At 53.2% G+C, this 24,485-nt stretch overlaps 2 protein-coding genes across 4 annotated transcripts; both read right to left on the bottom strand.

The window, feature by feature from the left end:
• Positions 1-2,551: 2,551 nt before the first annotated feature.
• Positions 2,552-12,325, bottom strand: SERPINF2 (serpin family F member 2). Its single transcript, XM_032707864.1, has 11 exons — positions 12,299-12,325; positions 11,280-11,440; positions 10,247-10,396; positions 9,084-9,141; positions 8,357-8,419; positions 7,039-7,453; positions 6,607-6,750; positions 6,202-6,405; positions 5,211-5,353; positions 4,418-4,622; positions 2,552-3,620 (listed from the first exon to the last, which is right to left on the bottom strand). Exons 1-11 carry the CDS (start codon positions 12,323-12,325, stop codon positions 3,295-3,297), a joined length of 1,896 nt encoding a protein of 631 aa, XP_032563755.1. The 3' UTR covers positions 2,552-3,294.
• On the bottom strand, positions 9,403-24,414 carry WDR81 (WD repeat domain 81). Of its 3 annotated transcripts, XR_004360408.1 has the most exons (12): positions 23,276-23,323; positions 18,970-22,518; positions 18,606-18,713; positions 18,303-18,493; positions 16,428-16,618; positions 16,027-16,192; positions 15,682-15,847; positions 14,682-15,380; positions 14,364-14,509; positions 14,002-14,181; positions 11,474-13,179; positions 9,403-9,414 (listed from the first exon to the last, which is right to left on the bottom strand). XR_004360408.1 is itself a non-coding variant. In XM_032707206.1 (11 exons), the coding sequence occupies exons 2-11, from the start codon at positions 22,505-22,507 to the stop codon at positions 12,853-12,855; spliced, it is 5,712 nt and encodes a 1,903-aa protein (XP_032563097.1). In that variant the 5' UTR covers positions 22,508-22,515; positions 24,332-24,414; the 3' UTR covers positions 11,434-12,852. The 3 variants fall into 3 exon arrangements, 2 of the variants coding, with proteins under 2 accessions (XP_032563097.1, XP_032563096.1); XM_032707206.1 differs by lacking the exons at positions 9,403-9,414; positions 23,276-23,323 and adding an exon at positions 24,332-24,414 and having other exon boundaries at positions 11,434-13,179; positions 18,970-22,515; XM_032707205.1 differs by lacking the exon at positions 9,403-9,414 and having other exon boundaries at positions 11,434-13,179.
• Positions 24,415-24,485: the final 71 nt, after the last annotated feature.

The raw sequence follows: 24,485 nt of genomic DNA, 5'->3' as shown, positions 1-24,485 counted from the left end.
TGCTTCTCAGCTTGCTCTGTGAGAAATCATCTGCAGAGAGATGTTTGTGCTTGTTAATGTACCATCCTCGGCCCAGGAATGGGGGTGTTGGCTGTGGAGATATTTTCTGGTGATTTTCATCTCTTTTTGAAACCTTATTTGTGGTATTTAAATGCCCTTTATGGAAGGACCACTATAGAAGTTTTTATGTCTCATCTCTATCTTCAAATGAACTCTCATCTGTTCAAATATAGGTTTCATTTCAAACCGTTTAAATCAGAGTGGTAGTTGCATAGAATGTTATGAAAGACCAGTTTTATTCCTGTAGGTGAAGGGTATCCCTGAAATGGTGCATTAAACTCATCTAACAAAATCAGTTTTGTTAAATCAATACAAACATTTTACTGTTGCTCTGGTTTGGGTTCAATATGCTGTCTGAATATTGCTCACTTCAGCTGTGGAAGTACTGATGATATGAATTTGCTCTGGTAAGGAAAAAATACATCTAATATTAAAGATATTGAGACTTATTTGATATTCTGAGCCAGTGGTGCAGATGGATAGAGCAGACGCCCTGTGCTAGTCATGTCTTTTCAGAGTACAGCTCAGTCAAAATGAAAGCTTTAGCAATGCAAAGTGGAAATTCCTGAGCAGAGACATTAATATTACTTTGCATTTTACAAACTGCCTCTTCTGGAAAGCCGGTGGAGTGAAAAAGAGTCTTATGGTTGGTGTAACTGATAATTTGTTGAGCGAAGCACAGTCATGGAGGGCTGCTGTACTGTCAAATAAGATGAAATTAATAGTTTGACAAGAATAGCTTGGAGGAGGAGTGATGGCAACAGGAGAGAAAATAGGAAATAAGAACCAAGCTGTTCAGGAAACTGAGAACAAGGGAAAAAACTTTGTAGAAGGGGGAGCTGGAAGGCAGAGGCGTCAAAAGACTTGAGTTTCAAATTATGCAGAGGTTGCAGTGCAAGAGGGTGGCATTCGGGGAGGTTACAGTAGCCAAGGCAAGACTTACCTAAGGCATGGAATGGTATTTCTGAATGTTAGGAATGAATCTGTATAAATAAATAAGCTAAAATGTTCCCTGTGGGCTAGAGCTGTGCCCTCATAGTAGGGCTGAATTCTTGTGGGTTTACTTGTTAAAATTGCCTGGCCCTGTAATTACAGCCTCTTTTTGAAGGGTATGTGTCATTACACTGGTTAGAGGGGTAGGCATTATCTTCAGCCATTCTTCCCCTTTTAGACTGGGAGAAATGCATAATTGCAGGTTGGAGCCAGGACTTTTTATTCCCCAAAGTCGCCTGCATCCCCAAAATTCATGGTTAGTGAGTCAGTCCTTCTCTTATGCCAGCAGATGGTGCAGACTATTCAGGGACGGAGGCTCCCAGAAGCATTCTGCTCCTTCCTTTGAGGGAAGGCAGACTTCCCCAGTGAGTAAAACACTGCCAGAAGGGTGGCCCCTGGGCTCTGTAACTGCTGTTTCGCAAAAACAGAGCACCATCCTTTTTACCCAGAATCTGGGGGGTTTGGAACCAGAATCTACTATGGACAGGAGTTGTTTTGTACAGAAAGAGCTGCAGCATGGCAAGGGTGTGGTGAGCTAGGCCAATATTTTTAAGTGGTAGGATGGCTTGGTTGGGTGGAGGGTTCTCAAGATTCTTTCATAGAATCACAGAATGGTTTGGGTTGGGACCTTAAAAATCATCTTGCTCCAACCCTCCTGCCATGGACAAGGACATCTGCCACTAGACCAGATTGCTCTAAGCCTCGTCCAAGCTGTCCTTGGACACTTCCAGGGATGGGGCAGCCACAGCTTTTCTGGGCAACCTGTGCCAGGGCCTCATGAGCTTCCATGATAGTGCACCACTGCCTTGGAACAAAGACTCATTTCAGGGTTTGTGATGGGCTGTTCCCATCTCAGACAAAAGTGAAGCTGTAACAGGATGTTGTCTTTTGCCAAAATAGGGCAAAAGCAGTGACATTCAGCTACAGGTGTCAAAATCTGCTCTGCTTTCCTTGGAAGCTGTCCCAGCCATCTACAGCACTGTGGAGTCAGGAGTATCCCAATAAAGGACAACTTGCAATTAACAGATGCTGGTCAGCACCTTTGACCCTCTGAGCAGATCCCAGTAATTGTCAGGTTTTACCCAAGAGAAAGGTTAAGGGCTGTCACATTCCTACTTATCCCTGCATTGCTGCTCACAGGCAAAATACCCTCCTGACTCTGTGCCACTGAGCTCGTGCCCTAGTTCAGGGAATTCTGCCATCTTACACAGCCAGCTCTGACCCAGAGGGCATCCCGTGCACACTTGGCAGGTGAGATGCCCAAAACTTGTTGGACTCAGTCCTTGGAGAGCCTTTACAGATTTGCCATTTCACCTCACAGCCCCTGTTGTCCTCTGTGATGAAGTGTAGCAAAAAACAGATCCTTTGCTAGAGCCTCTCCTATCTTTCCTTCTCTAGTGCCCAGACGTTTTTTTTCCCCTAAACTTTGCAATTATTCAACTTCTGTGTCTTTTTCCTTTCTCAGTTGTGTCCTTCAATGCAACACCTTCAGTAAATATATTCTGCTTTATTCTTTATTATTCTGCCAACATAAAAATTACTAAAAAACACTTTATAAAATATGTCTTGAAAAATCTAGCATTACCCAACCTCTAGAGTTTCCTGGAAAAGGGCTGCAGATAATGATCCAAAGTGGTTTCCCACTGCAGAGCCTCCTACATCAAATCCAAATTGCCAAGGAGTGGGAAAAGGGAATCTTTTAAAAGAGCCTATGCCTGGAAGTGGCTGTGACTCATCCTAGAGAAGACAACTGGTTACTAGTCCAGTTGCTCTAGAGGTCGTTTTCTAGGTGGGCACAGATGGTTTTCAGAGGAACATTGAGGGAGACATGTTCCCAGGAACTGCGGAAGGAAGAGCCATATTAATATATCTTTGGCTGTTGTCCAAGCTGCCAGATGCTAGTGATGATTCCAGGCTATGGGGGACTCTAATAAGATCTTAATAAAGACTCTAATAACAGTCTGGGGACAAGAAAGTCTCCCTTCCATGACTGAGAGCCCTGGAAGGAAAATCCAGGCAAAGCAAGCTTTTCAGGTTCAACAGAGGGGAACCTCAGCCTGAAGAAGCTTGTCAGGGCTGGAATGGGCTATCCCAGGACTGGTCTCTAGGGATCTGTAAAGGAAAATAGTAAGGAATTGCCTCCCGTGGCCTCAGAGGGAGGTCTCTGAGGGCAGGAGGCCTCTCTCAGCTGGTCCAGAAGGTCAGGTCGCAGTCCCAGAACACTTAGGTTCTACTCCTCTCTTATTTGGGCACGTGGTACTTATTGGCATCTGTGGCTTCACGTGAGTCCCGTGGCTCTTGGACCTGGGGAGCAGCACTGGGGTTGGGGTTCTGGACACTGCCTATGAAAAGCGGGATGCCCGTTTCATCCTCAAAGATAACGAAGACAAAGGGCCGGTCGAGGCTGAAGACAGAGACCGAGCGGGACAGCACGACGCTGGTTGCAGCAGATGCTTCCACCCCATCCTCTTTAAGCTCCATGGTGGACTGGTGCTGCACACTGGACACAAAGAGAGGCTCATCTGTGATCTTCTGCAGATTTGGGCTCGTGAACAGCTCCTGGAGGCCTAGAGAGAAAGAAGAAGTTAACCTTCCCCAGCTGGTGCCACCAGCTCTGATTTTTATCAAAAAAAAAGAAAATTCCTGTCTGAAGAAAGCAATTCCCTGCTCTGTTGCTACGTGTGTTGCCCACCATGAAGGCCTGGAGAACTGACAGGCAGGAGAAACAAAAACTGCAGTCTAGGCAGGTTCCCCAGTCTCTTTCTATATGAAGAGCTGAGGGTGCCAAAACCAGAACAGGTTTCAGCAGCTTTGTCCACCTCATTTAGAATAGTAGTGGAAAACTTAAAGTCATCCTTAAAAAGCAGCAGCAAGTCTGAAGGCTCTTTCTTGCTAGGCTGGAAACACTTCTACAGAGATTATTTTTTTAAGCAATTCTGCAAAACAAAATGAACTCTTAAATTATTCTCATCTGGAAAGGCAGTGCCTGGTGTTTTATTTCAGTGCCAAGTTTTGTGATCTGAATTTTCTCTGTTGGCAATTTCCATGTCCTGGACAGTGCACTAAATGACAAAGTAAGAGATAAAGATTGATGCACAGGAGGAAGTTGGTCTTGGCTACAAGGAGGGGAATGGAGAAACTGTGAACACTGCCTTCTCTGTAGTATCATCTTGTTGGAGCAAAACATTTGGTGCTAGGCAAGCAAAGAGTAAGGAGGAGGAGAGGAAGAAGGGATTGGGAGAGTTTGGAGTTCTGGAGCAAGCTGTGAGGCACAGCTTTAGAAACAAGGGTGGCAGTTTTAAGTGTCAGTGAACAGATGCCATAGATTGAACAGCTTGGCTTGTTCTGTGCAAAGAGGCCTTACCCATTTGACTGAGAACCTTGTTGAGTTCCAGCTGGTAGTCCAGTTTTATTTTTGGGATCTTCACTGTGGTGGGCACCTCTCTGGGGAAAAGCCTGCATAGTTGTTTGTAAGGGAAGTTCTCCAGCACATGAGAGGGATTCCGAGTATACTGGTTTGGTACAATGACCACAAAACTCACATTACTCTTAAAGGGAAACTTGGCCACCTAGAAATAAAACCAACCAGAAGAATTTATGGAAAAGGAAGGAAAATCCAGAAAGTGATGCTTTTAATTTAGTCTTTTACCAGTTGGTCTACAGAGCCAGTCTTGCTATCGGATGAAGACAGTGTGGTGAAAAGGAGGGATCTGATTTCTCCAGAAGAGAAAATTCATTGGAATAACAGCATTAGATTTTAGTATCAGCCACTGAGTGGTAAAGACTGAGCACATGGCAGAGTGGAAGCCCATGGGCACAAACATTGTACCCACTCTGGCTGTATTCTGAAGCGCTCCAACAGTACATTGTCCCAGAGAATTCCTTTCCATGTTTTCCTCATTTATCTTTAACTCAGGGCTTTAAAACTATTAATTCCCACTTAGTGGGAATATCTCTTTGTGTTTTTTCCCCAGAGACTGAGAGTGAAGATCCAACATTCTTACTAGAAGCAAGGATGAGGGATGATTATTAAATTTTTGAGTGCTATGCCTGCTAAAAAAACTTTTTTTTTTTTTTTGAAAGAATACTTGCAGTCAGTAAAATACCATAAGAGGAAATTCCAATCAAAACTTGCAATGCTCTTGTGAGAGCCCTACCTGAATGTCCTGGGACTCCAGTGTAAACCAGCTCAGGGGATACTGGTGGGCTTTCATCATCTCAACTGGGACCACAAACTTATTGTCAAGGTGGAATACATCTGTCTCAGTCAAGCTAGCATTAAACTTATTCCTCCAAAACCCTGTCAAAAGAAAAGTTTTGAAATCAACACAGTTAAATTTGGGTAGAAAAACAGAAACTGCTGAGCTGAGTTCTCTAACAAGGCAGACAGTGCCAGGCAAGTAGAAATACAGCAAAGAGAAGTCAGTACCAAGGCTGGAAGAACCCTGACAGCAGGAAACTCTTATCATCCAGAGAGGGACTGTGAAATAACAAAAAGAACGAGGATTAATCTTCATGCCTCAGTGTGGGAGACCAGCGAAGGCTATGGAGATAAAAGAAACAATGTTTGTGCTTTGAAAAATGAGGAGTATTGCCTTTGTGCTGCATAGGGTGAAACACTGCTCCAAGACCAAGGCAAAGCATTTGTAGGCTTACACTGGAGGTGTTTGGTCTGTGCACAGCCCTCAGGGAATTAAAAGAGGAAGATGTGCCTGACCACTGTGCTGTAGTCAGAAGGAGATCCACAGAAGCTGCCTCTGAGCTCTGTGGTGGGTGTGTAGTGAGTTGGATGTGACCTGGTTAATCACAGAATTATTTAGGTTAGAAAAGACCTTTAAGATCATCAAGTTAGGACTAGATGAGCAGGGATGTGCCACTGCCTGGGATCCTGAACCAGGAGGCAAAGGCACTGCAGGTCCCACCTGCTGCATTCGGGCTCTGCTGTCAAGTAACATTTTTAGCACATGTGAAGCAGTTGGGAATCATCTCTGTAGAGAAATCTAAGCAAGAGGAAGAGCAGATGTACAAGAACAAGCAGATTGACTAGCAGGAAGCAAGGAAAGGAGGTGCTGTTCAGCTACAGGGCTTGCAGAAAACTAGATTTCTAACTATTTCTCTTGGAAAATAAGGAAAGCCTGTGGAGCTCACCGTGGAAATGGATTGCATTGAGCAAGAGCATCACTGTGTTTTCAGGGAGCTGCTGTAGGAAGGTGGGTATTTGCCCACGAGTCGCTTCCTTTACCCAGTTGTTTATGGCTACAAGGTCATTCTCACTGATCCCAGAAAGGGTCATGGGCTTGGCTCCATAGAATTTCTCTGAATCCTCCAGGAACTTCTCTTTCACCTCAAATCCTGGCAGAGGGGTAGAATTCTACATTAAGTCATTGGACATGGAAAGGGTTTGCTCAGTGGCTCAGCCAGTGTCATGACACTCCCGGGAGGAGCGCTTAGGGAAACAGAGATGTCTCCCAGTATGGCAGCGTGCTTCCATCACTCTCTGTCACTGGGAGTTTTATCCTACACCAGTACAGACCCCCCTGTGCCAGCTCTGACCTTTCTGCAGGTACAGACGTGATGCCAGGCTGAGGGTGGACTCGCTGAGCCTTCTGCGAAGGCTGCCCAGCATGTGGTGGAGACAGGGCACAGATTCCAGGTGCATCACCTCCAGCAAATGCTTCTCTGTCTGATCTGCTGCTCCTAAAAATCAAATTCCTGTTAGGTCGTGCCCATGCAGTGGAAAACAGGGATGTTACTCTGGCTGCCTCCTGTTAGAAACATGCTGTGCCTTACAAAAGAGGCTGGAGAAATCTGAGAGTGGGAGCCTCAGAGGGCAGCTTCGATTGTAATCATACCTAATTAAAGCTGCAAGAGTAAGGATAAGGAAGGGACTGTATTTAATTTGCATTTTGCACACTGTTTGCTAGTGCCTTTGGGAGAGGGTATGGGGAAGGGCAGGAGATGGTGGGTTTGTAGCTAAGAAGTTACCCAGTGCCAGGTGAGACAAGGCGAGGGCGATGCTGAGGGGTGACAGGATCACACTGGTTCTGTTGGATTCCAGCTGGACCTCTCTCAGGAGATCGATGCTGAATCTCACCAAGCCATCTGCCAGCCTCTGGCTTTTCTTCCATGTAATCTCACAGCTTTTATCTTCAGCCTCTCCTTCTTCAGGAGAGGCAACTTCCCCAGGTAGTTTGTTTCCATGACAGCCCCCAGCCCCAGCTATGGGTTCATCTTCTAGGTTATAGTCATCCCTCGTGTCTGGAAGGTTGGTGGCAAATGGTGGCATGGGTCCACCAATCTCCTGGAAGCTGTCGTAAGTAAATTCTACCAACTTTGCATCTGGCAGGGTTGGGTTGGGTCTCAGCAGATCAGACTGTACAATTCCAGCACTTTTCATATCCTGAGGAGAAACATGAAGGATAGCACGGGAAAAGCAGGAGCACAGTGACACCCTCCCTCATGGGCCTTACTGCACACCTAAATGGACTGAGCAAACTCTCCACCTCCTCTACTCCTGTGTTTTTGCTTAACATTGAGTTTAAAAGCACCTCAATGAGTTTGGAAGAGAGAAGGGCTTATATCCTGTGAAAATGGACTGAGTGGTTCCTCCTCCACTTGCTCTCAGGGTCTGCTGAAGGCAAGCTTGAGGGCAAGACCCACCACCTGCTCAGCACACATCCTGTGCCTTCAGTGTTTATAGATCCATCGTCCTCAGCCTTGATCTCACCTCCTCCCCTCACACATTTTGGCAGTGCCCATCTGCCTCACGCACCGGTCAGCACCCTCTACTACTGTCACAGCCCTAATCCAGTTTGGCTCAATTCCTCCTCCAGGCATCTGTGTTTTCTTGACCTGTCTGTTCTATTCCATCCCTCTTCTTTCCAGATTTCTTCATTTTCCACTTTTCTAGGTTTCAGCCTGTAGCACTGCCACTGCTCTCCTCATATTTTCACGGTCTTAAACACCCCAGGCTCAATGGGTTGCATCAGCTACGGGTCTTTCTCCCTGTCATCCTCACAGTTGGTTGTTTTCCTCACCTTTCCTTATTGATCAGAAATTAAATCATCCACCTGCCAGCCCCTGTACATACCAGTACTAATGTTAACTCCATACTTTGCCCAGTTATTTAGGTTGGAGCTTCTAATGTGAGGGAGCACAGCATTGGCCACAGGGGGGAATGAAAGATGAACTTTCTCAAGGCACTGGCACTACTGGATTTCACTATCTCAGGACAAGCTGGAAAAGCTTTGCAAACACCACAGCATAACTTCAGTCCACTTGGGTGGAACCAGTCACTGCTTACCTTCAGCTTCCCATCTTTGTCTAGGAAGAGACGCTGTTGGTCAATGGCATGTGCCAAAGAAAACTGTAGGAAAAAAAAATCAATAAAGGAAAAAAGTCAGGTCTCTGATAATTTCCTCTGAATTTTCAGAGTTGGTCCCACTCCTACTCCTGGCTGTAGCAGTTCCCCACAAGGCAACAGCCCAGGCAGGGCTTTAGGATGCAGACCCAGAGGCAGTGGGGTCCAACATGGGGAGGTGGAAGCGAGCAGGAGCTGGGAGAGACTGCAAACACTGGATTTGTTTAGAAAGGGGTCAGGCCAGACGGGTTCAAAATAAAGTATCCTCTAGAGAGTGAGCAGTGCAGTTTTGCAATCTCAGATCTGACAAGGATCCAAATTTAAAATGGGGAGGGGAAACTAATGGCTGTTATTAAACAACCTCCTGTTAATGCCTGAGAGTCACGGTCACTAAATACAGCTGAAGCCAAGTTTCCAAAGATTTTTTACAGAAATATGAATAATGATAATATCCACAGCTATCTTATCTGGGTAAAAGATAAGAAACCTTGCTGGTTAAGCCACAGCAGAGAAGCACCTCCACCAATTTGCCTTCCAGGGCTTCTCGTGCAGCAGCACTGGGTGATATTTGCCCCACGGTCTGGTGCAGGGAGCCACTACACTGCCCTTGCCCTTTGCTGGTGGGGAGAGGCTGTGCTCACACCCCCACCTCGCTGGAGTGAGAACTTACCCTTAGGAGGCTGTGCAGAGCAGATAGGCAGAGCAGACCCCAGAGGAACACCGTATTTCTGGAACAGAAGAACCAGCCGAGAGAAAAGTTATTTCCAGCTGCCTGGCAGCAGTGAGCTGAGCCTTTTCAGGTCTACGGGGAGAAAATTATCAACCTGGCCAAACAGGTTGGCACAGGAGCTCACAGAAAGCAATAGGGAGATGCAGAATGCTGCTAAGAAACAACACAGGACTCCTGGGTCTGACGCCAAGGCAGCGAAATCAGAGAGGACCAGGGACCCCACCGGAGCAGAGCTGCAACCACAGCCAGGCTCCTCCATGACGCTCTCCCGCTTGGATCCTGCATGTCTGACCCCATTGCCCTCGTTTCTCTGGCTTGCAAATGGTATTTCCCTAATCAGTGCTGCACACACTGTGCCTCTGGAAGGAGACAAGACCCTCTGCTTCTTTCCCATGGAAACCACTGAGATATGGGCACAGCATCCTCAGCTGAGCCCAGGGCTCTTGGGAGAAGGGATATGACCTGCCTCGGTGGGGCTGCAGGCACTTAAGCAGGTGCTGTCTGAGAGGGACTTTGCAGGTGGAAAAGGCAATACCAGAGCAGTTTCTCGGCAATATGTCCTGGAATGGAGAGTCCTCCCCTTCCCAGCACTTGCCTTCCCCCCTTGCTGGCAAACCCAGCCTCTCCCACCCCCGCAGTCCAGTTCCTGTATTGGGACAGTGGGATCAGGGCTTCCAGGGTCACGGACAAAACCCCACCCATTCCCTGGCCAATGCTTCACCCAGCCACTTCTCCCTTTCAAACAAAAATAACATATCTTTTTCTTAACACAAAGCCAGTGTGCCAAAGCCCAGCCCTCAGCACAACTGCCATACTTAATTCCTGGGGCTGCTTTCCACTCTCCAAGCAGTCCTCACTTGACCCAAAACTGCTGGGTTAAGACCCCATCTGCCAAGTAGAAGAAGCAAAACTTGAGGCCATTTCATTTCCCCTCCTCCCTCACCCCAAATCCTGCAGCCAGGAGGATAACCCTGAGTACCCTGTTCCTCCGTGGTGGTGCCTCATCCGTTAACCCTCTGCCAAATCCACTCTCCCAGAGGGGCACTACTGCTCATTGGAGGAGCACTCATTTATATCAAACCCTCTTTTATTTTGCCCCTTACCTGAGCTTGTTCATGTCCATGTTGGAGCCAGCACTTGCTTTAGCCCCGCCGACAGCTCTGCCTGGGGCACACGCAGCTCTCGTCCAGCTCACCGCAGCAGCGACCTTCGGCACCACCCCCTGTTTGAGAACCTGGCAGGCAAATATTGACCTACAGCATCCGGTTAAACATTTGTCTGGAGGAGAAGAGTGAATTTGTGGTGCATCTGGAGATGGGGAGACACTTTGCGCTGCTGTATCCTCAAGACAACATTAACACTGAGTTCACCAGCTCCGAATCTCTCATCAGCAAAAGTAACGTGCAAAGTCAGTTGTCCCGAGTAGTGGCTCCACTTTCCACACTCTCCCTGTGCTGGGAATGTGCTCTTTTATTCATAACCCTCAGTGAAAATGCAGGGCTCGGTATTTATTGCCACAGGGCTCTCTGGTTTTGGAATTTTCCTTGCAGAAAACCCCAGTTCTTCACTCCCTGCATCGCAGCTGCTTCTGCTGCAGCCAGCGCAAGGCACCAGTTTAACAGATGGCAGGTGCCCAGGGCCCCCGTGGCCACACATGGAGTGGGAGAGTGTGATGCCCAGGCTGGGCTGAGCCAAGAGCAGCTGGTCCCTCCCCTGGGGCACAGCACGCTCCAGAGCTCTGCCAGGGCAGCTGGCCCGGGTGCCAGGCTCCAGAGCACGCACACACTGCTGGGGCACGGAGGAATAGTCTCAGGGATGGGCAGAATTCCAGCAGTCCTGTCCTGTGTGGTTTTGTGCTCTATCCAGAAGTGATGGTGATCCTTCCCACTTTCTGTCTGCATCCTCAGTGGGAGAGAAGTCACTAAAGAGCAGTGGGGAATGCTAATGGGATCACAGCACTTCCAGTCATCCATTCCTTGCAGTAAGTCTTGGTTCCCAAACTCACCCCAGACACTGGGAAGGAGGAGACAGGTTTGAGTTCTGCAACCACAGACTACTTTGGGACATTCTGCTGCAACATGAGGAACTAATTCCCGTTGGAAAGCAAATCCAAGTCCTTGTGCAGCAGAGTCCTACCTTACATCCAGGGCATCTTCACAGCATCCCTCCTCCAGCTCCCCCAGAACAAAAGAGGTGCCCAAATGAGGGGCTTTAGCTCTGGCTGCAGAGCAGGAGAGCTGCAGCCAGCACACCCAGCCCCTCCAGCACAGAGCTTCCACACACCTGGCTCTGCAGCTCTTTCAAAGAGTTTATTAGAAGTAAATATTTACATCTATTGCAAATGGTTAATAGGCAACACGGGACTGAGAGCTCCCCTTGGGTAGGGAAGGACAGCACTGGCCAACCACTCACCTCCCCAGCTGCAGGTGGCTCAGATGAACCAGCAGCTGGATCAAAGCCCTTTCCCCTCCCAGGACAACCCACAGCAGGCTCCTCCTCTGCCTATGATAAGTGCTTCCTGCTCCCCTGATACTGGCTCTGGCTAGGCTGAAGGATGGATGGGAAAGGGGCTGCAATAGAAGTGAAGCAACTGCTCCTACTGCTGGGTCAAAGAGCACGCTCTTTGCTTTTGAGGTGGGAAACAGTGTTGTCCCAAGAGGAAGCTCAGAGGGAGACCATGCTGGATAATGCCTCCTGGCTCTCACCCTACAAGGGCAGGAGGGGACAAAACTGAGCACCTTTGTGCTGTCCTGTCTTCCCCAGGAATCTGACCAGCACAAAGGAGAGGATTAGAAGGATTTCTTGAGGATCCCTGCCAGTGTGTGGCACACTGGGCATTCCTCACCCCTTACATCATCACTGGATGCTGGGGCAGGAACCAACAACAGCCCTACCCTACTGCTCCAGAAACCAAAATCCTCAGGGAAGCATCTAGTTCTAGCCTCCCTAGAGGGTCAAATTCCCGTTCCAAACTGCCCCTCTGCAGCAACCCATTCCTAAATGAACTGGCAGAGCAGAAGGGGTTTGTGCCTTGGCTGACTTCCATTCCAGTCTTTGCTGTGCAGCCAGTATGGCAGCAGAAGGGCTCTAGTTAACATCTCCTCCTCCCGTGCAGGCTCTAACTCAGCTGGCAGGACCTAAAGTTCCTAAAGTACCTCCTCTGGGCTTGGAGCACCGACCATGGGAGAAGGAGGTGCCTGGCACCGCGCAGCTCCGAAGGCAGCAGTTCCCAGGCCCAGCTTATGCTATCCTAGTAAGACTGTTCAGTGGTTCAGGAGTGGAAGTGAAGGGTAAGTGCAGATGGCAGTAGCTAAACTGTTGTGTTTTGTCAAGGGGCACCTCTTACTCCTTAACTGAAGGAGGGAGGGTTCCTGTGGTCCCTGTTACTCTGGAGGGCACCTCACAGTCCCCTGGGGTCAGGCACACATGGTATGGAAAGCTCCAGGCCTCTCTGCAGGGGTGACAGTGACCTACAACGCCCAGTATCTCTCCCAGCAGCAGTGGAGGTTTCTCAGTTATGGCTTTTTTTCTTTTTAAAGACACAGAAAGAGGTTAGAGACACTATCAAGTGCTCACTAACTAGTACACCTCCCCCTGCATCCTCCATTCAGAAACATCTAACTCTGCCTCCTCCAAAAGCCACGCTGCCGGCTTCCAGCTCCACCACCAGCACTGTGGGACAGCCACAGGCTCCTGGACTGGGGGGTCACTACGCCAGGAGGCGAATGATGCCGTTGTCGGAGCCCAGCAGGAGATGGCACTTCGTGGGCAGCACCGCCAGGCTGGTCAGTGTACCCCGAAAATTCTCGGAGCTCAGCTTGGTTGTGCTGATGGGCAGAGCTGAGGACTCCAGCATGGAGTAGACCCCGATCTTGTTGGCCACAGTGCCAGTCACCACTTCGTTACCGTAGAGGTCGAACGCGTGGATGGGTTCGGATGCAGATTTGTAGTGGTGCAAAGGTTTCTGCTCCAGTTCCTTCCAGACAGTCAAGGAATGATCCGAAGAGGAGCTGATTAGCACATTGCCCTCTGCAGCCTGCAGGAAAGGAAAGGCCAGTGAGCCAATACTTCTGCTGTAAAAACTCCCAGTCACAGTGCAATCCCTTGGGACAGTCACAGCCATTTCCAAGCAACTGATGGTACTGAGAAGTATTAGCAAGGCATCAGGATGCTTTGGTAGCTGGCAACCTCCTCCAGCGCTATCCTCCAAGACATGGGCTATGCCTCTTCTCAACAATATCCTGATACCCAGCACAACTCATTCATCATCTGTTATTACTGCAGTGGGTAAAGGGATTACCATGCAGTCTCCCTCTCCACTAAATCACCTGCTAAACTGTTTTCCTTTTCAGGAGAAGGAATCAGGAGGCTCTCTCACAGTGAAAAACACTGCTGAGGGTAGGAGAAGCCTGGAGCTGCTTATTAGCAGAGCTAGTGAGAGGGTAAACAACCCACACTGCTGAACTTTGTTTAACCCACGTTTGGGTCAAGGACCCTGGAGCCCCAGCACTGCTCCCTGAGGGTGGGTAAATATGGACAAGAGTTATTCATTAGAGTGACACTCTCCCTGGGAAGCTGAGTGCCATGTGGAGAAAGCAACACATTTGCTTCTTCACGGGAGCTATGGCTCCTCCCTGCCCCTGCTGCAGACCTGCTCAGCAGGGACTGACACCCAGGAGTGCTGATCTCTGTTTGGTATGGGTTGGACCAAGAACAGCCACTGGCAGCACTAACCAATGGACACAGCAAAGGTGGAAGAATGCTCCAGGATGGAGCAGACAAGCCCTGCTGGAAGGATGCTCCATGCAGCCTCAGAGGATCGACGAGGCCCCACTTTGATCCCAGCTGAACCTCTCACCTTGATCTGCAGGATGTCTCCCTCATGGGCAGGCCACCCCCGCATGATGAGCCCTGTCCTGGTGTCCAGCAGCACGATGAAGCCGGAGGAGAAGCCGGCCATGACGCTGCGCCCGCTGGGACTGACGGCCAGGCAGCGGATGAGCCCCGCGCTCACCCCACTGGCCAGGCGGAACTCGTGCTGCAAGAGAGACAGGCCAGCTATGGGGGAGGGAGATCAGGGGATCCAGCATTTAAGGGACAAGAGACCCTGGGCTCCAGCTGGCTTCCATGGAGTCATGGCAGCTGGCTTTGAGCCAGCTGTGATCCCATTGTTACGCACGCGGATGGAGGAGGGTGCTCGCAGAGCTCCAGGGTCCCTACCTGCAGTCCTGGCTTCCTGTGGTCGATGAACCGCAGAACAGAGTCTGCGCTGGCCACAGAGATGCTGTGATGGGGAGGTGGCATGGTGGTCACAGCTGTGATGGGCACTTTGCTGTCTAATTCATCGAAAGTCCGGAGAAGTTTGCCTGTGAAAACATGACGGAGACGCTCTGGCAGCAGATGTACAGAGAAGGTAGACAGCAAATCTCCAGTTCTGTGCTGGGTTTTAATGGGAGCCATCCAAACTCAGTATGGCCCCTCTGTCTGTAAGAACTGGACGAGTTCCCTCTAGCCAGCCCTCACCCTTTCCCTTCTTACCCGTGAACTGGTCCCAGATGTGCACAGTCCCATCACAGCTCACCACGTGCTGTGGTGCCTCCAGCTGGCTCACGTAGAAAACAGACTTCTTGTGCTCAGCGTAGGTGAACCGCGGTGGCACCTCGCTGGTGCCATCCCCGTAGTTGTACAGGGGCCAAAGGCGGACAGTCTTGTCCTTGCTGCCACTCAGGAAGAAATCCTCGCTGCCAAGTGGTGCCACACACTTGATGGCCCCCGAATGCCCTGAGAAACTCTGCAGCTTGATCTGGTGGAAGTGGAAGCGGGGGTCGTGCTGGCTCACCCCAATCTCATACTGCCAGTAGGCCAGCCAGTTCCCACACAGCATGTGGGTGCTGCGAGGGAGGTCGTGCTTCAGGGCATTCTCCTCGCTGGATGAGCTGGGAATAAAGCCATCAGTGCCAGCACTGAGGCGAAGCAGGCCGAGACCCTCAGACTGTGTGTCCACAGGGACCTGGATGCGGTTCCCTACCAGCACGCTCCCAAAAGTACCAGAGTGACTGTCCTCGTGAGGGCTGGAGAAGGGCTCAGCCCCTCTCGTGTCTTGGTCTGAGCCCACCACACTCGGTGCTTGTTCCAGGCCAACGACCTGCAGGTTCTTGGGGTTCACATTCTCCAGATAGAGGCTGGCCAGCTTCTCCACCAGTGAGTGGTTGGGCACAACCGTCTGGATAACATCACCTGAAGAGAGAGAACAGGGCTTCAGGGGAAGGAATTTCCCCAACATGACCCCCAGAACAGGGTCAGCACAGGGCTGTGAACGCAGCATTCCCCACAAGCCAGCCACATGCTGCTCCCAGCTAAAGCTGCCTGAAGCCCAGGGGGCTCCCAACCCAACAAGCAGACCAAGCCACAGTGCAGGAGCTGTGTGTTTCCTCCACCAGCTCTATGACCCCTGATTTCTCTTGAGTTCAGGCCCAGCACGCACGCACAGACCATGGAACTCTCTCACAAATCCCTGGAGCTGGTGGCCAAGCCGTACCTAGCAAGCAGGAGAAGGGGATGTAGGTGATGTAGGCCATCTCAGGGTTAAACACCTTCTGTAACTCCACCAGCACAGACGGATCCAGGGCCAGCAGCTTCCCATCTGAAAGGGGCACCTCCATCACTGGCACCTCGCAGCTGCTCAGCGACTCTGCCGTCAACCCCTGACAAGAGAAAACAGGAAGATGCCCAAAATCAGATGCTCCCACTACACAAGTAATGATACAAACACGGCCTGGGTGGACACTGCTGACACCAGTACTGGTGTGTGCAGGAATGCCCACCACATTCCTGCATCTGGGCACTGGGGGGGTGGCAGGAGGACCTTTCCCGTATCACTGACCTGGTCCTGCAGCTCCTGCAGCAGTGAGAATGCCCCGAAGAAGTTTCTCACTGTGTCACTCAAATGCTGCTGCACCATCTCCTGCCCAATCCGCAGGCAGATCAAGGCAATTAGGCTGATTGTCTTAATGCACAGGACAACACGGGCCTGGGCACCACTGGGGAAGCTGAAGAGGACACCCATTACCAGCCTGCCCTCCACATATCCCTTTTTCCCATCCTCTGCGTCACACTTCCTGCCTTTTTCAGAATTCTTTGGGCATCACAAGCTGTGCACCAGTGCAAGAAGGTGCACACCAGGGCAGGTGCAGCCCCCCCAACCCCAGGAGCATTAAGAACCATTTCCAAATCCCTGATTTTGTGCCAATCCTGGTGGAAGGCACAGCAGACTGCAGCGCTTACCCGACAGCTGGTGAAGTGAGGAAGCCCAGCACTGGGAGCAGCACCTCCTGACTGATCTTGGGGAGAATATCCATCAGTGTGGTGTCAGAGAGACACACCACGATCTTCTGAGTCAGTGTCACAGCAGCCAGGAGCCCAGCCTCCTTCCGGCTGTTCAGCCGGACGCCGCCGGACCCACCACTGGGCGCAACCTGCAAGAGGAATCATTCAGTGCCAGGGCCACCATCTCCCCAGCAGGACACAGCCAGGGGGATCCCAGGATCACCTGAGCTCAGCCTCAAAACCCGGAATGGTAGTGCTGGTCACAGCTGAGAAACTCAAAAGGGAGAGCGATAACCCCACACTGGCCCACACCACCTTGCAGACCCCAGAGCATTGTTTGCCAGCACAGAAAGAGGGGAAACCTCTTATGTACACACAGTTAAAAGCAAGAATCAGTGGCTTCATCCCACACCATGTTGAGCCTGGATGTGCAGTCTGCAGAGGGACAGTCCTTGCATGACATACCCAAGCACAAATTATGGGCAAACCTGCTGCTGACTTCCAGAAATCCAGCTCCTCATAATTTCATGAGGCAGAACAACATATGCTTTTTTGCTGACAATGTACTAGTGCTGTTTATGGCAGTGCCAAAGAGTTAATAACATCAGCAGCAATACTAAAAGATTTCTTCTAGATTGTGCTATTTCCTAACTCCCAGACAAATCAAACACCCAAGAAAAGAGAGCCAATAACAAAACCCACAGACAATTCCCAGTTTCCGCTATATTTCTTGTACACCTGCCATCTTCCAGCTCATCACAGAGGCTCTTCCTCTCACAAAATAGCCACCCTGCCAAATCCTGCAAGAAGGATTGACTTTATCCTATTTGTGACCTGCAAGTTCCATCGCTTTAATATCAGGTTGCCAAATGCTGTTTCACAGGGGTATTAATCCCCTCCGTGCCCCCAGGCAATGAGCTTAGTAAAGCAAAGCAGAACAGCTGGAGCTGTGATTGCAACTGGGTGGAGAATGATTTTGCTGAAAAATGGGATTTTTTCCCCTGAAAAATCTCCCCTTCAACACTGGAAAAACTGACAATGCCTTTTTGTTTTCTTTAAATGAACAGCTGTGGCCTCTTTTCCTCTTATGTTTAAATTATCAAAAAGCTACTGAAGTTTTCCATTTAAACGAGAATCCATAACCAAAGTGTTTATAACCACTAAAACGGGAGCAATATGAAAAATAAGCCTGTTTAAAACATTCGAAACTTTTTTTTTGATGAAAAATTAGTTTTTCAACCAGCTGCATTATACATTTTCCTCTTGCTTTTCAGCTATGAATTTCAAGCTGAAAAGTTGGTGAGTCTTGCCAGTACTTTTTAAACAGTTGAAAACCCTTTAGCCTCTCCCCAGTTCATCCCTATCTGTGCACACAGACCTCTAAGAACACACGCTCCAGCAATCCCACAGCAGCCCAAGCTGCTCCTCCTGCCTGTTATCACAATCCCACCCTTCTGCCAGCTCTGTTTGGGCACCCTCGCCCAGCAAAGCAGAAGAAAAGCTTTTCCTCTGGCTTCACATGTGTCAGATACGGGTCTGACAGGGAAAGCCCCTGGCTGAAACGGGGGGAAAGGGGTGTGTACACATCCATGTGCTTTGCTGGGAGCAGCCTGGACCTTGTGGCAGGGAGTGAAAGTGCCTGTCCTGCCTTTCTCAGCCAACACAGGCAGAGCTGCTCAGCCCACACTGACCCAGACAGAGGTCAGCTGAGTTCAATTTTTCATGCAGGAGGCTCCTGGTGAGGTTGAACTATTTACTGTGCATCCTCCTCTTGTGCCTGGACAAACCTCTCACCCCAACACATGTGAGAGGAGGAGAAAAGGCAATACTGACCAGGTAGCTGATGTAGGGCAGGTACTGGTAGGTGAGGACGGGCTCTCCATACAGGTAGGCCATGTGCACAAGGCAGGCCAGCACCGGCCTGGACACCTGATCTCCCAGCACTGGCCGCTTCTGGTAGATGTTTCCTGTACTCAGGGGACTGTTCTCATCGTTGCTCGGTACAAACTGCTGCCTGGTGGGGCCTGCCCAGAGAACATATCGTGAGCTGGAGCAGCAACTACACACAAGCCAGCAGCAGACAGATCTGGGGCACAGCCCACCCCGAGACCCCGGGCTCCAGGGAGCAGACATTACCAACATAGCAGGACGTGAGCAGACGGAGCAGGTTCCTGGCGATGAAGCGGGATGTGACGGTTGGGCCCAGCTTGGCTGAGAGCCATCTCACCATCTTACAGGCTGTGTCTGCAAAACAAAAACACTTGCAAGGACAGAGCCCGGCACAGCACAGATTAGTTATCGCCCGCCTGCTGCCCCGACCCTGCCAGCCCCCCAGGCAGCGCCTGGAGTCTCAGATCCACAGGCAGATCTGATCTTTTATGCTGGTTTCATTGCTGTCCCCAGGCTGGGACCACAGACACCCCCAAATCCAGACCGACTGCTTCCCAGGCTCTGCCCTTTAGTGGGTGTTTGCCCAGGCTCAACATTGGCAGGGTCTTACCCAGCAGTATTGTCTGCTCTTTGTCATCAGAGTGATCCGGCAGCTCCTCTCCCTCCCCATCCTCTGGCTCACTGCTGTCATCAGCCAGGGTGACATCTACGGAGGCACCAGCATCCACAACCACTGTCAGCTCTGCATCAACCACGGCGTCATCGTGCTCCTCTTCCTCATGCTCCTCTTCCTCCTCCTCCGAGTCCTCGCTCTGTTTCAGGTCCTGGCTGCTGTCCATCGACTTCAAGCTGCTCTTGTCCTTCTGGGAATCCCCGTCAGCAGGTCTGTCCTCTCCCAGGGACACCTCGCTGGCACTGCTCTTGTCACTCAGCCGGCCAAGGCTGAGCGATTCCTGCTCCTGAGGCTGCAGAGATTCCCCGACATAGAGGCCACCCTGGAATTCCTCAGCCTCAGGCAGGTAGGCCTGGTCATGGAAGCTGACACCAGAGGTGTAGTCAAGGAGGTCCAGTGCAGCAGAGCTGTGCTCCACGTCCATTTTGATCTCCTCCCCAAACACACACGACACCGGGCTTTCCCCTCCACTCTCATCATCCTCGGCCGTGCCGAGGAGGGATTTGCTCTCCTCCCGCGAGCTCTCGATGCCAACAAGGATCTGCAGGATGTGGGGCAGCAGGTTCAGGAGGAAGGACTGCAGCCCCAGGCGCACGATCAGCTGGGCCACAAAGCAGTCTGTGTACAGGTAGAACCTGCCATGGCGGTGGCAGGGGGTCTCGTACGCTCCGATCAGTGGCTTGAGCAAGTATTTATTGGCGTTCTTCGGACCGAGGGATTTAGCTATGGGTTCAAAGAGGTACCACGCTGCATAGACAGCAGTGTTCTCCTCAGACATCAGAGATAAGATGAAGGGCAGAAGAATCTCCAAGCCTTCAGGAGTGATTTCAGAAAGGATCCCCTCCAGCTGCTGCCACAGCTGGAAAACAAGCTCCCGGCCTTGACCTTCATCCTCTATCTTCTTTGCCTGATAGGTGAAAATGAATTTGTGCAGAGCTGGGAAGTATGTGGGGAAGGGCACAATGGAGCTGAAGGGACTGAGGAGCTGTGTGGGACAGGGTGGGGGGAGGCCCTGGGAGATGGGTTTGTATTCAAACAACTGCACTGTGCCCTTGCCCAGCGTGGTCTTCAGAAGCTTCTCTACTGGCACGTTCAGCTGCAGCAGGACATGCAGCACGTGCTGGAGCGGGGCTGGGATCTCCTTGGGATGGTAACGGCACAGATTACGCACCATCAGGAACCGCTCCAACAGGGACGCGTCGGGCTTTGACGGACGAATCCTCGGAGCAAATATAATCTCAGCTACCAGAATGCCCAAAGCTTGCATGTCCCTCTGGAAGAGATCCGAGAGACCCAGCGGTGGCTCTTCCCACGGCTGCTCCATTAGCTGCATCTCGCTGCTCAAACCTTTAACCAAGAAATTGTCCAGTTTCTCCAGTTCTTCCAGGGCCTGGAGTGGATTGAAGGCTTCAGGGAGTGTGATTTTCATGTCAGCCTGATCCCCAGCACCTGCCTTGCTCCGACGGAGAGGTCGGACACCTGAGGATTTGCCATCAGTGGCATAAGGAGGGAAGGTGGAGGGTTGTGTTGAAGGCACAGCAACAGAGGGTTGGTCACCGGCTCTACCAGTAGCAGGAATCGAATCCAGGGCTTCCATGCCTTGCTCTAAATCATCCTCACCAGCAATGGACTTCTCCCCAGACCAGGTAGTTTCACTGGGAGTAGCCTCCAGGACGAGCCCATTCACCGCATCCATCGCCTGGCCTTGGATATCCTCCAAAAACACAGTCTCCCGGATGTTCTGGAGAAGAGGTCGGGCAATGGCTGGAGCTTCAGCAGGAGTGTAGGCAGGTCCCACCATGCGCCTGGGATGCGGCTGATCAAACAGCTGCACCACCCCGTAGGTCGTCAGATGCGTGTGGTTGTCGACCAGATGGAGGCAGACGTTCTTCTCCTTGACCGCATCCTTCCCCAGCAGCTTGTACCCAAATGTGAGGTCAATCCAGTGGTGGAGGTCCTGGGAGACCTCCCTGCTCTCAAGCAGCATCCGGTGAACTTCGATGAACTCCTCGTAGGAGCTACACCACGACGGCACGTCCAGGTCGGGCATGTCCGGGTGGATGGATCGGAAGATGGAGGGGTCTGTGTAAAACTCCGGGATGCACTCATCCGGGGTCCAGCTCTGCATGCGCTCCATGCTGGCTGGATACTCATTGGGTTCCCACTGGGACCTCACATGGCAGCACAGCACTGCCTTGGGTGTCCTCCGAGCCGTGTACACGTAGTAGGTGATATCCGAAAGGACATCGGAGATGTGATGGGGGACGTGGAGCTGCTCCCCACTCGACCCCCCAGCAACGAACGCCTGCTTGGTCATCTCATAGGTGAAGTCCAGCTGTTTGTCTCCCTTGTTGAGACGGAACTTGGATTTCCTTAGGTCCCTGAACTTGCCATTTTTGGTGGTGAAGTCCACCACCCACGGAAGAACCGGGTGGTAGTTGGGGTCTCCCATTCTCCTCCCAGCCAAACTGTTTAGACGCATAAGGTAGTCGAAGTTGCTGACCTGCCCGTACACCCACTGCAACACCAGGTCTCGAAGGTCCTTCTGGCAGGTGGTGCACCTCGCCTCCTGCCCAACATGGCCTTGCTCACTCACTCGTTCCACGCCAGCCTCCAGGTTCACTTCCTCCTTTCTCGGTCCCTCGTACTCTCTGAAGTTCACACGCAGGCGGCTGCACAGCTTCTCATCCACAGCCACGTCCCGAAGTGAAAAGGCACCACAAGCCAGACCCGCCTGGTGACAAGCCCTCATGGCCTGCAGCACGTGGAAGAGGAGGAAGAGAATTTTGGCGTGGCTGTTGGTGAGCTTGGCCGGGCTGAATGTCACGATGTCGTGCAGGCAGTACTGCACATACGGGTAGACGACGTAGAGCACGTCGGCTGACTCCAGCAGCGCTTCCGCCTGCAGCACATTGGGGCAGGAGGGCAACCCTTTGGTGGCCGCCGGGCTCTCCTTGGCGGGGGAAGCACCGTGCACATTCCTGCCCACCTGAAGGACCGGGCAGCCATACGCCTTCTGCAGGGCAGCCCGGAGGGCATCCAGGGCCGGCACGGTAGGCGGCGCATCCGCGTGCTGGTAGGGCCGCGCGTACCGGGCGTGAGCCCGGCACCACAGGTTGCGGTAGTTCTGAGTGGCCACGCTCTGCATGAAGCCATGTAGGGTCTCTGGGTGGTCAGAGCTGGGGGGCTGCACCTGCAGCGGGTACCTCAGCCGGTCCTTCCGCAGCCCGTGGATCTCCACCCGGGTCCAGCCCGCGGGCAGCTTCTGCACCGAGTGCTGCAGGAACGTCCTCACCTCCACCTCGCTCAGCCCCTCCGGGCGTGGGCACAGGGCGGGCAGCACCCGGCGCTCCCGGAGGCTCGAGAGCCATTTCACTGGGACGAAGGCGGTGACGTGGGTCCTGTCGGTGGCGGCGGCCAGCTGCCGGCGGTCGATGCTCAGGTCCCTCTCCACGCTCTGCAGGAAGCTCTCCATGTTGGCTCCTGCTGGGAGGAAGGTGGCCCAGAGGGGCTGTGAGCGAGCAGAGCAGCGCAGCACCGTCCTGCCCTCCCTGTCACGCGACAAGTCTCACTTCCCCATTGGCACCCCAAGCAAAGAAAAAAAGCTGTTTTAAGGGCTTGGTCACTGTATCAGGAGGTGAGGGTTGAGAAGAGACCAGCCCGGGAAGGGAGGGACACAGTGGGACCTCTGCAGCCAGGCAGGGGGACACGGTGGGGTTTCCACAGGGAGGGGAACATGATGGGACCTGCACAGTCCGAGTGCTGGGGAAGGGGACACGATGGGATCAGTGTGGGGGCATGATAAGACCTGAACCGACTCCTGGGGAAAGGGATATGATGGGACCTCTACAAGTGGTGGGAGGGCCACAACGGCACCTCCACAGCCCCAGCCTTGAGCGAGGGACCCGACGGGACATCCAGAGCCACAAGGGCTGATGGCGGGAACTTGATGGGACTTGGGGCTGGGGGGTGCACGATGGGTCATCCGCACCCCCAGGGTTGGTGGGTGGCACACGCTGGCCCCAAGGGTGACTCAGAGGATGCCCAGAGCAATGAGCACATCCCCAGCACCGACCCACGGCCACGGCCAGAGACGCGGCCCCGCGCCCCGCAGGGCCCTCGCCCCCGGAGGGGAGGGAGTGCGGAGCCGAGCTGAGCCCCGCGGGCTCGAGGGCCGGTCTCGTGAGCCCTCATCCCGCGGGGGGAGGAGGGGACCCTCACCGCCCCGGCGGCCCCGCGTTACCTGGCGGCGGCGGCGGCGGAGCCGCGGCGGGGGCGGCCCCGGCCATGTTGGTCAGGTGACGGCGGTCACATGCGGCCGCCGCGCCGCCATGTGCGCGGGGGGGGCCGGCACCTGCAGCCCGCGGGGCCCGCGCGGGGCCGGGCCGCAGCTCTCCGAGGCGGGCGCAGGGCGGTGCGGCGGGGCCGGGGCGCGGGGCCGGGGCCGAGCATGGGCAGCGGCGGGGCGGGACCCGGCGGGGACACGGCGGGTCCGTGACGTCACTGTGACGTCAGAGGCGCCCCGGGCTGTCAGCTGGAGCTGGGCGAGCCGCGCTGACGAGGCAGCCGGTCTTAAAGGGGTCTCCTGCCCGCGGCGGGCGGACCCCACCCACCGGCGGCAGGTGAGTGCCGGTAAAGGGGAGCGGGGCCAGCCTGACCCCGCCACCCCAGGACTCTCCCGTTTGGCTCTGGCCAACCAATTGTGCCTTTGAGCCGAGCCGGCTCCGCCCGCCGCCGCCCTCGGGTGGTGCCGGGGCTGGGGGCGCGGAGGTGCCCGCGGGGGACACGAGCGGGGCAGCCACGGGCGGCCGCACCGCGCGCGGCCCCTTTAAGGGGCGCCGGGGGCTCCCACCGGGCAGCGCCGCATGGTGCGGCGGCGCGTGGGGCGTCACGTGGGTGGGACGTGGCGGCGGCTCATTGGCCCGCCTGGCCTGGCCCGCCGCAATCAGCTGTTACTGGGGCGAAGGGCAGGAGGCGGCCTTAAAGGGGCACCGCGGCCCCGGCACCCGCTGACCCCACTGGCTGAGCAGCCTGGTAGGGAACATCAGTGTAGTGGCTGTGCACGGGACAGTGGGTGAGCCCCGCTGGTCTGGCCGGGCTGGGCTGGGCTGGGCTGGGCTGGGCTGGGCTGGGCTGCTGGTACCCTGCGCTCTCCCTTCCTCCGCTGCCCGCGGCGGGCGCGGCCCCTTTAAAGAAGTTGTCCAGTCATCGCGCGGCGCTGCCAAGTCATCGGGGTCACCCGAGTCCTCGCGGCCACGCCCCCCGCGCCCGACGATTGGCGCGCGCGCCGAGCGCTCACTTCTGATTGGCCCGAGGACTTGGAGCAACTTCTCGGAATCGGGGCTGTGTCACCGGCCCTGGGCGCTGGAAGACGCCGCCCGAGGGCGGCCCCCGCGGCAGCGCCGCGCCCCGCTCGGGGCCCGCGGGAGGGTCGGGCCCCCTCCGGGGCCGCC

The sequence above is a fragment of the Chiroxiphia lanceolata genome, chromosome 20 (assembly GCF_009829145.1).
Source record: "Chiroxiphia lanceolata isolate bChiLan1 chromosome 20, bChiLan1.pri, whole genome shotgun sequence".
Lineage (NCBI taxonomy): Eukaryota > Metazoa > Chordata > Aves > Passeriformes > Pipridae > Chiroxiphia > Chiroxiphia lanceolata.
The sequence above is the reverse complement of the archived record's forward strand: the minus strand, read 5'-3'. Positions and strand labels throughout refer to the sequence as shown.